Source organism: Mizuhopecten yessoensis, unplaced genomic scaffold (genome assembly GCF_002113885.1).
Source record: "Mizuhopecten yessoensis strain PY_sf001 unplaced genomic scaffold, ASM211388v2 scaffold716309, whole genome shotgun sequence".
Classification (NCBI taxonomy): domain Eukaryota; kingdom Metazoa; phylum Mollusca; class Bivalvia; order Pectinida; family Pectinidae; genus Mizuhopecten; species Mizuhopecten yessoensis.
In genome coordinates this window covers 17,544-35,478 of record NW_018480052.1, presented here as the reverse complement: position 1 = coordinate 35,478, position 17,935 = coordinate 17,544, and the positions used below count along the sequence as shown (strand labels likewise).

The window sequence follows — 17,935 nt, the reverse complement described above, 5'->3', positions numbered from 1 at the left end:
CAAGACCCACTATAACCAGGTAACAAGACCCACTATAACCAGGTAACAAAACCCGCTGTAACCAGGTGACAAGACCCGCTATAACCAGGTAACAAGACATGCTGTATCCAGGTAACAAGACCCACTGTAACCAGGTAACAAGACCCCCTATAACCAGGAATCAAGACCCGCTATAACCAGGTAACAAGACCCACTATAACCAGATAACAAAACCCGCTGTATACAGGTGACAAGACCTGCTGTATACAGGTAACAAAACCCACTATAACCAGGTAACAAGACTCGCTATAACCAGGTAACAAGACCCGCTATAATCAGGTAACAAACCCTCTGTATCCAGGTAACAAGACCTGCTATTACAAGGTAACAAGACCCGCTATAACCAGGTAACAAGACCCGCTATAATCAGGTAACAAACCCTCTGTATCCAGGTAACAAAACCTGCTGTAACCAGGTGACAAGACCCGCTATAACCAGGTAACAAGACCCGCTGTATCCAGGTAACAAGACCCGCTATAACCAGGTAACAAGACCCTCTATAACCAGGTGGCAAGACCCACTATAACCAGGTAACAAGACCCACTATAACCAGGTAACAAAACCCGCTGTAACCAGGTGACAAGACCCGCTATAACCAGGTAACATGACCTGCTGTATCCAGGTAACAAGACCCGCTGTAACCAGGTAACAAGACCCGCTGTATCCAGGTGACAAGACCTGCTATAATCAGGTAACAAAACCTGCTGTATCCAGGTAACAAGACCCGCTATAACCAGCTAACAAGACCCGCTATAACCAGGTAACAATACCTGCTGTATCCAGGTAACAAGACCCGCTGTATCCAGGTAACAAGACCTGCTGTATCCAGAGTAACATTCCGTTGAAATATTAATCTGCCTTATTTGTTTGCCTATCATTCATTCTGGGACTCAAAAAGATACAACATGAAAATACTCATTTCTGATTTGATTTGAAAAAGAAATAATATTTCATACTTCATGCTGCTAATAAAGTCAATATAAAGGCTGTTGTACATGTGTTTAGCAGGCTATCTACGGTACATGTGACACACAGCTGTACCCTATGGTGCATGCCATAACACAGCAGTAGGTGTAATGTATGGGCTCCCCCTAGTACTGACTACAGTAGCACTAGTGGTACACTGGTACCATCCAACTTGTAGATATGTTAATATGTATAACATGTTCCTCCTACCGGGTCAATAATTTACTGTATTGACTGCAAATTACAAGTCAAAATCTCCTCAAAACTCACACAACATCAACATTAAGTTAGGAGACATCACGCTAATGAGAAATCACACTTACAAATTCAATGTCTGTCTTGAAATTCTTGAGTTTGGACTTCTTGCCGTGCTTCTTGTTGTTCGCCATGCCGCTACTAACGACATAGTCCCACATAGGTAGTGTTTAGGTTGGCTCAAATTAACGCTTCACTAATTGGTAGGGAGAGATGCCAGGCAAGCACCACCAATAGGACAGGACAGTCAGAGGACTATACGTTCACGTTACTGGCCGCAAACACATCACAAGTAAATGATAGTCCAAGACGCTGATATCCAACACACTACTTCTCATATATAAAATATATACACACACTTAATTCCCCCACTGGGACAGCATGCAGAATTAGCAAATACAACAGATATATTCCAGATCCCGAAAAAATATATAAGCACTAATAAAATTTCTTCTTTGGCACCGAAATATTTTGAGAGATTTCGACAGCTCGGACAACGGAATATAAAATCAACAATATTTCATCATAGCAGGCGAGACACGGGTGCATTAAATAAGTCTGTGTCCCATCAAGTGTTAATCTATCTGTCTCCTTTCCTGAAGACAAGGACCTCCATACGCAAGTAGATCTCCCCGGCATATAATTGAAAACGTATGCTCATAGGTGAGATATTACTATCTGTAATGAAGGGAACCTGGGGAGTAAGACTATGAGATTCCCTACCCGGGCCCTCTTGTATCGTGAGGATAAACAGAGAACATGGGGTCTGCCAAATGTCTCTTGTTCCACAACACAGCAGACGGCAAGGATTACCTGTGTCTTGTCATACGTCAGCAATGTAAGCCAATCGTTAGCCAATACCATTAATCAGTATAATTACTGCATATTGCCAATCCAAATGCCTTCCAGTTCTGTTGGCCGTCTCGAGCTCAGATGCAGAAAAAACTTGAACAACTCAACAGCGACATCCTGGACAAGGAATTTGAAACAACCATGAAACTTTGAAGACAATTCAACAGGCCAGGTAAGAACATTTCAACACACGTCCAAATGCTTCCTATTATCAATGCAAGTTGTCAAATATCAAATACATCCTAGACTCAGCTATAAGAAATGCTCCTATAAGCATTTCAAAAGAGACAACTCAAACATTTATTGATTCAGGGAAGCATATTTGATACGACTCTTTTCAAGCTACATCAACCATATAAGGAATTTAGGACCTGTGGTTCTGATAGAGCTCTAGGTTTTTAACAAATTTAAATTTAGATTTTGAAAGTGAAGCAATTTTTCTTCTTCTTTTTTTTTGGGGGGGAGGGGGGGGGGGGTTCAGTGTGTACAGCCAAACTATAAGATAACATCAGGATGTCAGGTCTAATAGCTTTGTCGTAGATACTTTAACACATCTCATGACTTGCATTTGTGTGACCTTGAAAGTGGGTCAAATTCTTTAAAGATTTAGAAGTTATTTAATGCATTTTTGAAGTATCTTACATCAAACTTCACAGCCAGTGACCACAATTAACTTCAAATTTATTTAGAAAGTTACTTTAACTATGAACTTCAAATTTAGAGAGTTACTTTAACTATGAACTTCAAATTTAGAGAATCACTTTAACTTTAAATGTACTTTCTTTCTCATCAGTATAAATGCCTGCTACTACATACTTGCAGATCTAGAGTTTCCCTAACTTTGGAATGAGATTCAAAATGGTTCACCTTTATTTCTTTACTTCTGAAATCTGTGGTATTTTTCACTATTATTTTATCAAATTTTTATAGCTGTATTTTTAAAACATTTCCAGATTTTGCTATACACCGTTTTTCCCCCATGAATATGTTGACATCAGTACATGTATAACCCTGTTGACAATATATTCAGAGTGAACTCCTCTTCTCCATCATTTATAGCTATTTTATGACATCGTATTCAAAGTTGTCTATTTAGATTTGAAACACAACACCCAGACAAACAATTTTATCTACACTTAACATCATCAAGGATATCAGTACTACAAGTTGATTTCTCTTAAAACATCTTTGTAGAACAATCTCAACAAAAACATCTTTGTAGAACAAACTCAACGAAAACATCTTTTGTAATGAGTGTCCTTTATAACTTATATACAATAAGCAGTTTTAAATTATCAGTCATTCAAAAAAAAAATCAATTTCTAACATCTAAAATAAAATATTTCAGTCATAAGGAATTGGATTTAAAAATTATATAATTAGTTGTAGTAAATACAAGGCTCGGAGTTTCGGTCATGATCAATATGTATTTTTATTTTACAATTCAAATACTGTACATGATTTACTCCAGACACTAAAGGAGTGACAGGGATGGGCGCTTTGTTTATATCAATAATGATGAATGTTCATGGTTCCAGACACTTCTACACAACGTAACAGGTTCCATATATACACACTTAATTTACAAATTAACAACTAATTCAAATTAAACACCCCCGAGTTCTCTTTCAATCTCTGTAATATTAATTACAATCCAATCATATCTATCCCTCATACTTTATACTCATTATTATACACCATATACAACGTTTTTACATATTTTAACTCCTTTTTGATTGGTCTATTTCGAAATAAAATGAATACGTACTGGAACCATTCCCATAAGAATAGGTCATAATCTAAACAAACCCCATTAAAACAGGTAATTAAGATTGATATGTCTCACCTATGCCCCGCTTTGACCATCAATGCAGATATCAGAAAAACTAACTTAAACGCATAAACTTAATGTTGGTGGAGATGCAAAAAGTGGACCGCATCCAGCATTTGATGCATGGGTTGAGATGTACTACCTAAGATGCATCTATGGTCCAAGTTTGGTTGGTGTAGCACTTATATTTTCAGTGAAACTAACTTAAACACAAAAACTTAATGTTGACGCCGTCACCAGAAACGCAACACCTAAGTCTCGCTTCCACTTCGGGGCGGCGAGACAAAAACCATCCCCATTAAAATAGGAAATATATAAACCATCTCATTTAAATAGGTCATTTTATAAATCCTTTCCATTAAAATAGGTAATTTCATAAACCACCCCATTAAAATAGATCATTATATAATCCATCCCCATTATTTTAGATTATTGATTTCATTTGAAAGTTAAAAAGGAAAACCACTTATACCCTACTATATTTGTCTCTACCAATAAAAGAAAGTCATTTGAATATAAAACTGAACGTCTCGACCACCTACACTGGCGTGTAAGAGACCTCTTACCTGTCTAGCCTGATGCTTCATCAGGAAAACCTTCTGTTGCTCTTGGCTGGGAATGGTGTAAGTTTACTCAGAATCCAATCTAGTAAGCACACATGCAGTGAGTGCAGCTGTTAACCCTGGGAATGTACTCCACCGTGTGTTCAAAATACACACCAACACACAGTACTAGAGATGAGTAGTTTACCTACAAACTTGAAACTAATTCCCTGGTATACATGCGTGTATTCCTGATCACTCGGCCAGCTCGCCCACTATAAAACATTGTGGCATTGAAAGTTATATCTGTTCCATATCAACATGGGTAGACCTACTCACAGCAAGGTTTATATCAAACTGGCCAGTTACTGACCGTAAGGTAGCTTCTTGTCTATAACTAGCTAGTCTCCTTACTGACTGTAGGGTAGCTTCTTGTCTATAACTGGCTATAGTCTCCTTACTGACTGTGGGGTAGCTTCTTGTCTATAACTGGTTATAGTCTCCTTACTGACTGTGGGGTAGCTTCTTGTCTATAACTGGTTATAGTCTCCTTACTGACTGTAGGGTAGCTTCTTGTCTATTACTGGCTATAGTCTCCTTACTGACTGTAGGGTAGCTTCTTGTCTATAACTAGATAGTCTCCTTACTGACTGTGGGGTAGCTTCTTGTCTATAACTGGCTATAGTCTCCTTACTAACTGTAGGGTAGCTTCTTGTCTGTAACTGGCTATAGTCTCCTTACTGCCTGTGGGGTAGCTTCTTGTCTATAACTAGATAGTCTCCTTACTGACTGTAAGTTAGCTTTTTGTCTATAACTGGCTACAGTCTCCTTACTGACTGTAGGTTAGCTTCTTGTCTATAACTGGCAAAAGTCTCCTTACTGACTGTAGGGAAGCTTCTTGTCTATTACTGGCTATAGTCTCCTTACTAACTGTAGGGTAGCTTCTTGTCTATAACTAGCTATGGTCTCCTTACTGACTGTAGGGAAGCTTCTTGTCTATTACTGGCTATAGTCTCCTTACTAACTGTAGGGTAGCTTCTTGTCTATAACTAGATAGTCTCCTTACTGACTGTAGGGTAACTTCTTGTCTATAACTGGCTATAGGCTCCTTACTGACTGTAGGGTAACTTCTTGTCTATAACTGGCTAGAGTCTCCTTACTGACTGTGGGGTAGCTTCTTGTCTATAACTAGCTATGGTCTCCTTACTGACTGTAGGGTAGCGTCTTGTCTATAACTGGCTATAGGCTCCTTACTGACTGTAGGGTAGCTGCTTGTCTATAACTGGCTATAGGCTCCTTACTGACTGTAGGGTAGCTGCTTGTCTATAACTGGCTATAGGCTCCTTACTGACTGTAGGGTAGCGTCTTGTCTATAACTGGCTATATTCTTCTTACTGACTGTAGGGTAGCTTCTTGTCTATAACTGGCTATAGTCTTCCTATTGTAGGGTAGTATATAGCTTTCTTGTCTTTGTAGGGTAGCTTTCCAGTCAATAAGTAGCTCCCGAGTTATTCAACCTGCTATAGGATAGTTCCATATCCATAACTGGCCTGGCCGCCCTATTCAATAAAATAGAACTGGATAGCTTTTCGTTACACTGTATATGATGTAACTGGCCAGCACCAAACTTGGACACTTTGTCTTATGTACTGGATTTTAATACTTTGTCTTCATTCAGCCCTTCACTTTGACCTTTATCTTTAGCACAAACTTAGATAACTTGTCTTTAGTAGCAGACTTGGATAGTTTGTCTTCAGCTACAGACTTGGATAATTTGTCTTATGGACTGGATTTTAATACTTTGTCTTCATTCAGCCCTACACTTTGAACTTTATCTTTAGCACAAACTTAGATAACTTGTCTTTAGCATCAGACTTGGATAGTTTGTCTTCAGCAACAGACTTGGATAATTTGTCTTAAGCACCAGACTTGGATAAATTGTTTTGATGACCACTTGGATAATTTGTCTTTAGCACCAGACTTGGATACTTTTTCATGCTTTTAGTGCAACAATTGTATACAATTTTTCTGTTGGAAAGTTTTATTCCTTGTCTTAAGCAAACCTGTAGGAACTGTATAATAGAACAATGGTTCTCTCATTTGTTAGCCGAGTTTAAAGTTCCGACAGGAGAACGAGGATTGTATTTGTTGCCTCTTGTTTGAGGGTTCAATACACTTGAAAAGGAATTCAAAACTGAAACTGTATACTTAATATCAATCCACACACTACTCTCTGCCTTTTAAAAGGGAAATGATGTTTTTAAAACAATTACGGTAAGTAATTCAGGGTTTTACAACAGAAACAAAGCACTTGCATACTGTTTTAAGTTTTAATTACTAGTCAGAAAATCCCAACTTGCAGTCTTAACCCACTCACCCCTAAAGTCAAATTTGAACCTTACCATATCAAAAAATTGGGCAAGTCCAGTTTAAAAATGTGGGGTTGAATGAGTTAAAATAGAAGTACAGCATTTTTTTTGCCACAAAGGAAATATTTTGCAACTTATTCACCAGATTTTTCTTTGTTGTTTTCAATATTATATAAGGACCGAAAAGCATATTTTGAACAATATGTTGACATAAATAAAACCCAGCTATTTTCAAATACTGTTTATTCCCCAGCATGCCTCGATATCATATCATGGAACAATTTGGTTTCATGCTTTTATACAGGTTAACAGTATCTATTTCAAACTTTAATTAACAAACAAAATTGATATGGAACACAACTTTTGGTTAGCAAGGTGGAGTTATAAACAAGGTTCTACCTGTAATACAGGTACATTACCTGCCCAGCCTCATTGTGTCTGGCAGTAATTATTAATATCCCTCCTCCAGCAGTCGCCCTCGATGCCCATTAAAAAAAAAATATGACAATACGTATGCAATCGTTATATACCTGGGTGCGAAAATACTGACCCACAGAGAAAATTAATATCTTCTCCAGAGATTACTCCCAACACCTTTACTACTGTTGATGAAATTAGCCGTTCTTATGATAACAGGTTTGACGTATCTAAGGGACATTCTGATCGTACAGGTCCTTTCCCTATACATCAGCTCAGGGGCACAGTAGTAGTTAAGTACTGTTTACTTTTGGGAAAATGCCCAAACAAAAAGACGATCAAAACTAATACTGGTCAGCATTTCATAACACCAGTAAGGAACATCTGGGTATACTTATATAAGGCATTTCTCTATTCTGGCAAAGAGTCTAGCATATAAGATTGAGATGATAATATAAGAATACACTAGAACCTTGCTATACTGCCAATTGTTCTCCTGTTAAATTTTGGCATTATAAAGGGACAGATATGTATATATCAAAGAAGTTTTTTATAGAAATTGAAAGGGAAGCAGGCCTTGAAATATGTTGGCAGCTGATTGAGAGATAAGGATCATCATACTGGCAGTGATCATTAGGTGGAAAAATGAGGATCATCATACTGGCAGTGATCATGAGGTGGAAAAATGAGGATCATCATACTGGCAATGATCATGAGGTGGAAAAATGAGGATCATCATACTGGCAGTGATCATGAGGTAGCAAATGAGGAACATCATACTGGCAGTGATCATGAGGTAGCAAATGAGGAACATCATACTGGCAGTGATCATGAGGTGGCAAATAAGGATCATCATACTGGCAGTGATCATGGGGTGGCAAATGAGGAACATCATACTGGCAGTGATCATGAGGTGGCAAATGAGGAACATCATACTGGCAGTGATCATGAGGTAGCAAATGAGGAACATCATACTGGCAGTGATCATGAGGTGGCAAATAAGGATCATCATACTGGCAGTGATCATGGGGTGGCAAATGAGGAACATCATACTGGCAGTGATCATGAGGTGGCAAATGAGGATCATCATACTGGCAGTGATCATGAGGTAGCAAATGAGGAACATCATACTGGCAGTGATCATGAGGTGGCAAATGAGGATCATCATACTGGCAGTGATCATGAGGTGGCAAATGAGGAACATCATACTGGCAGTGATCATGAGGTGGCAAATGAGGATCATCATACTGGCAGTGATCATGAGGTGGCAAATGAGGAACATCATACTGGCAGTGATCATGAGGTGGCAAATGAGGATCATCATACTGGCAGTGATCATGAGGTGGCAAATGAGGAACATCATACTGGCAGTGATCATGAGGTGGCAAATGAGGATCATCATACTGGCAGTGATCATGAGGTGGCAAATGAGGAACATCATACTGGCAGTGATCATGAGGTGGCAAATGAGGATCATCATACTGGCAGTGATCATGAGGTGGCAAATGAGGAACATCATACTGGCAGTGATCATGAGGTGGCAAATGAGGATCATCATACTGGCAGTGATCATGAGGTGGCAAATGAGGAACATCATACTGGCAGTGATCATGAGGTGGCAAATGAGGATCATCATACTGGCAGTGATCATGAGGTGGCAAATGAGGAACATCATACTGGCAGTGATCATGAGGTGGCAAATGAGGATCATCATACTGGCAGTGATCATGAGGTGGCAAATGAGGAACATCATACTGGCAGTGATCATGAGGTGGCAAATGAGGATCATCATACTGGCAGTGATCATGAGGTGGCAAATGAGGAACATCATACTGGCAGTGATCATGAGGTGGCAAATGAGGATCATCATACTGGCAGTGATCATGAGGTGGCAAATGAGGAACATCATACTGGCAGTGATCATGAGGTGGCAAATGAGGATCATCATACTGGCAGTGATCATGAGGTGGCAAATGAGGAACATCATACTGGCAGTGATCATGAGGTGGCAAATGAGGATCATCATACTGGCAGTGATCATGAGGTGGCAAATGAGGAACATCATACTGGCAGTGATCATGAGGTGGCAAATGAGGATCATCATACTGGCAGTGATCATGAGGTGGCAAATGAGGAACATCATACTGGCAGTGATCATGAGGTGGCAAATGAGGATCATCATACTGGCAGTGATCATGAGGTGGCAAATAAGGATCATCATACTGGCAGTGATCATGGGGTGGCAAATGAGGAACATCATACTGGCAGTGATCATGAGGTGGCAAATGAGGATCATCATACTGGCAGTGATCATGAGGTAGCAAATGAGGAACATCATACTGGCAGTGATCATGAGGTGGCAAATGAGGATCATCATACTGGCAGTGATCATGAGGTGGCAAATGAGGAACATCATACTGGCAGTGATCATGAGGTGGCAAATGAGGATCATCATACTGGCAGTGATCATGAGGTGGCAAATGAGGAACATCATACTGGCAGTGATCATGAGGTGGCAAATGAGGATCATCATACTGGCAGTGATCATGAGGTGGCAAATGAGGAACATCATACTGGCAGTGATCATGAGGTGGCAAATGAGGATCATCATACTGGCAGTGATCATGAGGTGGCAAATGAGGAACATCATACTGGCAGTGATCATGAGGTGGCAAATGAGGATCATCATACTGGCAGTGATCATGAGGTGGCAAATGAGGAACATCATACTGGCAGTGATCATGAGGTGGCAAATGAGGATCATCATACTGGCAGTGATCATGAGGTGGCAAATGAGGAACATCATACTGGCAGTGATCATGAGGTGGCAAATGAGGATCATCATACTGGCAGTGATCATGAGGTGGCAAATGAGGAACATCATACTGGCAGTGATCATGAGGTGGCAAATGAGGATCATCATACTGGCAGTGATCATGAGGTAGCAAATGAGGAACATCATACTGGCAGTGATCATGAGGTGGCAAATGAGGATCATCATATACTGGCAGTGATTTGTATGGTATATTGTTTTTGAAAAGGATATAAGCAAGCGATTCACAGTGACAGCAATGATAATAATTCAGTTTAACTCATTCACCCTTGAAATTTCATAATAAACAATTCCAACCTTTGAATTGAAAGGGTTCAAATGTGTCTTTGGGGGTGAATGAGTAAAGTAGTTGGCACTCTTTACCTTAATTTGTGTTAATTAACATTCCCACTGGTACATACCTTTCTAACAAATCAGAAAGCTCGAGATTATTGCGTGGATGAATATATATGTCCGCACAATAAATGAGTGCTTTCTGATTTGTTTGAAAAACACTAGTGTGTGGTCTTGCTCTTATCACATATTTGGTAGAGATCGATACAAAGATTTCATAAACTTTGACATTGTTTGCCAATACCGGGAACATTTCAGTTCGCCATGACAAGAGGATTCCCATAAAAACAGTTTCGGCTAGTAGGTAAATACAACATTCCGTATTGCACATGTGCATTACAGAACGTTGTATTTCATGGTCTGAAAATTGCTTGTATTACTATAACAAGAATCAACAGGTATGTGATAAATATATATGCCTTTAATTTCTACCTCCATGGAATTAGAATATTTCTGTGTTTTTTCAGGAAGCACTTATGGGACTTGTCCTGATCAATGAGGCAGTCAAAAATCTAATAGGTCAGCACATATATCTCTATAGCGAGGAGAAAAACTAGACTGTCTGGGTTTTAACTATGTTACCTATATTTCATCTAGATATTTTGGCAACAGATCCAGCAATACAAAACAGTGAAGTGAATAAAAGATTATTTCTTCCAGCATTAGATAATATTTATAAGCTTGTTATAATTAATGTCCTATTTATTATGTTGGACAAAAACAAAAATCTTCCGAGTACAGTAATGACCTTTCACTTGATCTGTTAGACTGGCTACCAGCGGCTAACTTTTTATGAAGAATTTTCCAGCTATTAGCTTGAGAACTAGAATCAGACATCAAAATAATCAACAACAAAAAATCAAAATAATTCCAATATTCTAGAGATGGGAGTTAGTCTATTGATCTGTTTACAGCCCAACTTCCATTAATTGAATTTTGAGGATTCTAATTTCTTGATGAGTCAAACCTATAGCAAAGTCGGGATTTTTTTCCTTATATAAAACTGCTAATATTCCATTTATGAATTGAGATTTAATGAATCAAATTTCTCGCTGTTTCGAACTACAATCAAGGTCCAATCAGAAAACATTGAAAACTAGAACTTATAAACTGTAGTAAATGTCCTGGAGTCATTTTAACAGCTAAACATGCAAACTTAAGTGTATAAATACATGTAAATCTATTTTTCTAATTACATTACATCTAATATTCGAAGACTTCAAATTGAATTCTTGCCTTGTTTTCTGTCACTTACCAATCATATTCGGTCATATGCAGTATATACAGGATCTGTCACAAGTTTCGTATTAGATTTAAGATTCAAGTTTTGGATTTTTCATGTATGAAGGGAAACGAATAACAGATTCTTTTTATCATATAACACAAAGTTAACTGTATAATTGTGATCTGAAACGAATATTTTGCTCTTGGCCGCCTCTGAAACGATGAAAATTGTGTTCGCTTCACAATGAAGTAGGGGGGTGTATTGTGAGTGATGCTGGGATAGGATATGTATCACAATATCTGGAAGATATTTTCAATGTGTATTTAGAAGTATTTGAAAACTTTTTATCAGGCGAGTATAACAGGTACAGTATAAAATAGCATTAAATACCAAAATATACTATGTAGTCTAAAACAAATCACATTAATGTACATGGTATATATACATTCAAATACTCATAACCTTTGGTTTATCAAAACTGCATCTGAGCCAAAAACTAGATAAATACATGAATAATCATTACAGGAGTAGAAGAAGAAGAAGTATATATATACACAGTATATATGTGTCCAATGTAATAACAAACACATGTCCCCATGGCCAGGGATGCTACCCCCTATCTATACACACCGCTAATTAACCGTGCAGCGCTGACACTCCGACAACAACATGGCCGACCAGCGACTCCATGCAAAGTCACATCATATCCTTGTTTTACACCGACCGAGCGTCCTCAGGCGTCGTGTCCGGCGGACCAGACGGCCACAATTGTATCACCAAGTATATGATAAGTATATATGTTTAATCAAGGTTGTGTGTAATAACTTCCCAAAATTTCTTTTTCCATTTCTTGCCAGTAATCAGATTTTTGTCAATGTCAAAACAAACAGAAGACTTTACTATAACTTATCTTGTGGTCACCAAGGAAACCCCTGATAGGCAGTGTGGGTGATAAGACCTTTGTATAAATCAAAGGAATATACACAATATTGCAAGTTAAAATGAACTAATTTTGTATTTTCTTTCTTAAACTGATAGTATTTTGTTAATATCATGACCAACAAAGGTGAATGTCTCTGAATTCAAATAAAATATTCTGCTGCCTGAAGAAATGCAAAAGTAATTATAATCATTTATAATATGTAAACAGATTTTTTAATTTCCATTCAAACTATAATCGGCTATTACTGTACAATGCCTGCGTCAAGATTTTCTTCACATTGAGCATTCTCAAAAAAATAAATTCAAATGCTTTATTTCTTTTGGTGAAATTAAAACTGGATCAAAATTTGTCATCCTAGTACAATTGTGTTAAATGGTATTCAATTTTAAATCAAATATAATATTTCATTTTATAGGTGAAACTGATTTCTTCAGTTGGTTGTGTTCCACGGTGAACTCTAATATATCAATACTTCGGACACAGAAAATTAGTACAACATGCATAATACTGATTTCATGTATACAGCATTACCTGGATAACTTGGGAGGGTATAGGTACAAAATCGTCCACCAATACATTAGAAATATTTATCCCTAAACAGAACCAATTACTAATAAAATAGTGTGCCATTCTACTAAGCACAACCACTGTACAGGAGAATTTTCCTGTTTCATTTTTCAAAAAATATTTTAAAAGACAATATAAACTACCAAAAGTTTTTTTTCAAAACGTAAAATTATAGCTATATATTGACAAAGACTGAATATAAAATCGGCCCGTATCAATTATTTTAACCATCATTAGGATACAAGAATGTAAGCATAGCTTTTACAGGTATTATTCTAGGAAAACTAAGAACCAGTTCATACTTTATGTATATGTATATATGCTTCAAGAATAAGCAAACTCCCTTGATAATTTCGTGTAGATTTGGGGGTGACCACCATTACTGCAGACTTATATATACAGAAAGGATGTGCAAACTTTGACAGGACTAAACATACATTGTCCATCACAGTCTGGACATCGTAAATAGCCATGAAGTCATTTGCATGATTTTGCATACTGGATTTGTCGTTCTTATAATGGACAAACGTGTGAACAACATCTGGGTTCTAAACTAACTACGTCATTAGGCAACTAATTACTTCAACTGTACCAACTTTTCGTAGAAAATATGTGTATAGTAATATGTCAACGTCACTCTCATAAACATAGGATCTTACATGAGTTTCCATTTCATATGAGATTTATGAAATGAGTCTAAGAATATTTCAATTTAACAAGCCTCTGGCGAGCTAAAGTTTCATAAATCATCTGTAATGAAAACGAGTGTAAGATCCTTTTTATCACATAATCAAGATTTGTGGCATTTATTCGTGTAAAACGACAATTTTCATGCAACCTTGAAATGTAAAAATCCGCCATTATGACTCCAGTGGGTAAGTCTGTGACGTCATGTACTTGTCCTAGGCGTGACGTCACAATTGAAACAATTGAAACTTACAACCAATCACAGAGCTGATAGGCCATATTACATGGGTTAATACGCAAAAAATATGACATGGGTATATTTACTGGATAACACAGTACATTATGTGATAAAGCTATTTACTGCACATCACTGTGTCAAACTAATTGCCACACATCAGTGTCAAACTAGAGCCGTCACAGAGGGGGTCAACAAGTATACCCCCCCGGCCCACATACACATGAATTGTATAATGACAATGGAAATGTCATTCTCTGCATTCTGATTTAAATTTTTGGTCCCATTGCTTTTTGATTTTTTGGGGTTGGGCTACCTGCACTATCAATTTTATCTCCATCATCGAGACCACATTATTTGCCATCTCGCAAAGAAAGAGGAAGTGTGATCACAGTCACATATATGCTTCAGTTTCTAGGCTTATTCAAAACACCCAGGAGATTGTGATCAGGATATTATAGTGACACAATGCGAAAACGGGCAAAAATTTCCAGATTCAGCAGAAATAAGACAAAATCATACAGTGAATAGGCAAAATTGTAAGGCATGTTTTTTATGTTGAAATTGTAAGAATTAGGCCAAAAGAGGAAGGGTTGGCACCTCTGCATTGTACTGACAATACACACAAAAAAATCAAAGAAATCTATTGAAAAATGAGCAATTGCATAGCTGAATAAAGTTTTGCCAATTGTTTTATGTAATGGGGTATAGCTCTCTTAAAAAGGTCAGAAACACAAAATTATTTCATGAGGCACAACTATATATGGTACTTCAACTACACAAACAAATTCAAACAAATCTATCGAAAAAGGAATAATTGCATTGCCGAACAAAGTTTGGTAATAATAATATTTTACATTAAGGGACACAACTCTCTTAAAAAGGTCCAAAACGCAAAATTATTTTATGAGGCACAATGCAACTATATATGGTACTGCAACTACCAAAAAGTTTCAATCTATTAAAAAAAGGAATAAATGCATAGCTGGACAAATTTTGTCTACGGACAGAGGAGGACAGACAGATGGACGGGGACGAGCAGTGTACCCTCCCTGCCCAACTTTGGTGTGTGTGTGTGTGTGTGTGTGTATGTGGGGGGGGGGGGGAGGGGCTATTCTCCACACATCACAGTCTCACATGTCCTGCTGTACTCTGTTTGATTTGGTGCCAAACTTACAGCCTACACAGCCCAGACACATGGACTGGAGGTGTTAATTAAGGTTGGCAGGCTGTCAAAGCTCTCCAACAAAATCAATGCAGCTCACTTCCCTTTTTATTCCCATCAAAGTTTTCCCATTTACATCTTTGTCTTACCAAATATCAATCATTGTTTGAGACATATTTTTAAATATATTTGAGTATTGCAAATTTAGGTTTGATAGTTTCAAGATACTGTAGAGTGTTTTGAATTCAATTGGTCAAACTACACATTTATTTTTTAAACAAATTCCTGAATATGAAACTTTGCATAGCTACATAAATAGTCAAATTTTTTAAGTCATTCTTAATCAGAAGGCAATAAATATAGCAAATTAAAATCTTCATGAAACTTGATATTTTATTCGCTATAAAAAACACTGTATATAAGCCATTCCATTAACAATTTTACAGAGAAACTCGAGACTAACTAAATTATGGACATTTGACCATTCAAAGACTGACCATCCATTATAGGTCCTATCATAATTTTCAGACAGACTGTTAGGTCCTATTACAATTTATAGATTGACCATTATAGGACCCATTAAGTTTCAGACTGACCATTAGGTCCTTCACAGTTTCATCAAGTCCTGTCAAAATATTCAGACCAGCCATTAGACCCAAATACAAATGTAAGACTTACCATTAGACCATATTTCATATTTTTCAGACTGATCATTAAAGGCCCCATTAATAACTTTAAGACTGAAAATTAGGACAAAGTTTTTTTGTTTTTTTTTCAGACTGACCATTGGACCCTATTACAACATTTAGACTGACCAGTGGACCCTATTACAACATTTAGACTGACCATTGGACCCTATTACAACATTTAGACTGACCATTGGGATCATCACATTTCAATTGATAATCCTGATCACTGCAATTATGTGATATAAACAAACTTCCAAATTTGAATCAGATTGTTGTTGGACGAGACTCTAACTCTACAGCAGTTTTCTAAGACACCAGTAACTTTTCAGCAAATCAGCATGTCTGATCATTCAGCCTGCTTATAGACATACATGCAAGTGTGTTGATAATTTGCACCTCAATATACAAGCTTTATTCAGACTAACAGATATGTCCAATCGCTTTCAGACGAACACATAAGTTTTACTGTTTTGCACCTTGACAAGCAAGCGAGCTCTCTGGCTTCATAAGATATATAGGATCTTACATGAGTTTCCATTTCATATAAGATTTATGAAACGAGTCTAAGAATGTTTCAATTTAGCGAGCCTCTGGTGAGCTAAAATGAAAAATTTGTGACGAGTTTCATAAATCTCATATGAAAGGAAAACGAGTGCAAGATCCAATTCACACATAATCAAAATTTAAGGCATTAATATTCGTGTAAAACAATTTTCATGTAACTCCAGTGCGTAAGTCTGTGACGTCATGTACTTGTCCTAGATGTGACGTCACACTTGAAATTTACAACCAATCAGGGCTGATAGGTCATATTACATGGGTTAATACGCAAAACAATATGGCATGCATGGGTATATTTTTTTTAATGCGCTTAAATCAGGCTATCTGGCTTTATTCAGATGAATGTGGTATCCTAGTCTGTCACCAAGTTCTGTCTGTGTCCAATAATTGTGCCACTAGTGCTTCTGCACTAGGAGAGCACACTGATGGCCTGGGCTTCTTCACTCTAGTCATACAGCAGACCCAGTTCCCTGTGTTGGTGCCGACACATGCACAGTTGTATGACCCAAGTAGTGGTCGTGTAGCTTCAAACTCTGCCAATATTACTCAATCAACACCAGTATCTAAACCCTGCATTATTGGGCAGCCCAGCTTCAGGGCTTCAAATCAACATCTGCAGCAGAGTTCTCTGGAGACAATATATTGCAGCATTGCTGTCGGGGAAACAATACATTCTAGCACTGCTGCATTCGATACTTGTACACCGCGTTGATTACAGGACCCGATGACGTGTACAATACTAAGAAAATACCTACAGTATAGAATTTCATGAATATGAAGGGGAATACTTGCAGATGATGACTGAGTGTTTATGGATTGGAAACTTTTACCCAATGTTACACAGCACTGTACTGTAGCTCTCTCCCTATAGTATGTTGCCCATGGTATGTACATTGTATCCACATAAGTAAGACTGTGTGCTACTGGTTAATTATCACTGAGTATACCAATACTAAACAAATGTACACTAACAGTAAAGACAACAGTATCACATACTGCAGCACCACCCCCTGTCTGTAGTCCTAGCACTGGATGGTACCCTGTAGTACCACTATCACTACCCCACCCCCTGTCTGTAGTCCTAGCACTGGATAGTACACTGTAGTACCTCTATCAGTACACCTCCCCCTGTCTGTAGTCCTAGCACTGGATAGTACACTGTAGTACCTCTATCAGTACACCTCCCCCTGTCTGTAGTCCTAGCACTGGATAGTACACTGTAGTACCTCTATCAGTACACCTCCCCCTGTCTGTAGTCCTAGCACGGGATGGTACTCTGTAGTACCACTATCAGTACACCACCCCCTGTCTGTAGTCCTAGCATTGGATGGTACCCTGTAGTACCACTATCACTACACCACCCCCTGTCTGTAGTCCTAGCACTGGATGGTACCCTGTAGTACCACTATCACTACACCACCCCCTG

At 38.0% G+C, this 17,935-nt stretch overlaps 1 protein-coding gene across 3 annotated transcripts in view; it reads right to left on the bottom strand.

Moving 5' to 3' along the window:
- LOC110442884 (voltage-dependent L-type calcium channel subunit beta-1-like) overlaps positions 1-17,935 on the bottom strand; it is a 99,351-nt gene that overhangs the window by 67,173 nt on the left and 14,243 nt on the right. The window contains exon 1 of one of the 3 annotated variants that reach the window (XM_021486742.1): positions 4,510-4,867. The exons of 1 other annotated variant lie outside the window; for it this stretch is intronic. In XM_021486742.1, coding sequence (XP_021342417.1) covers positions 4,510-4,530 — 21 coding nt within the window. In that variant the 5' untranslated portion in view covers positions 4,531-4,867. Of the gene's footprint in view, positions 1-1,328; positions 1,909-4,509; positions 4,868-17,935 lie in introns of those variants that run through there. One more of the 3 variants, XM_021486738.1, reaches the window with a different exon arrangement.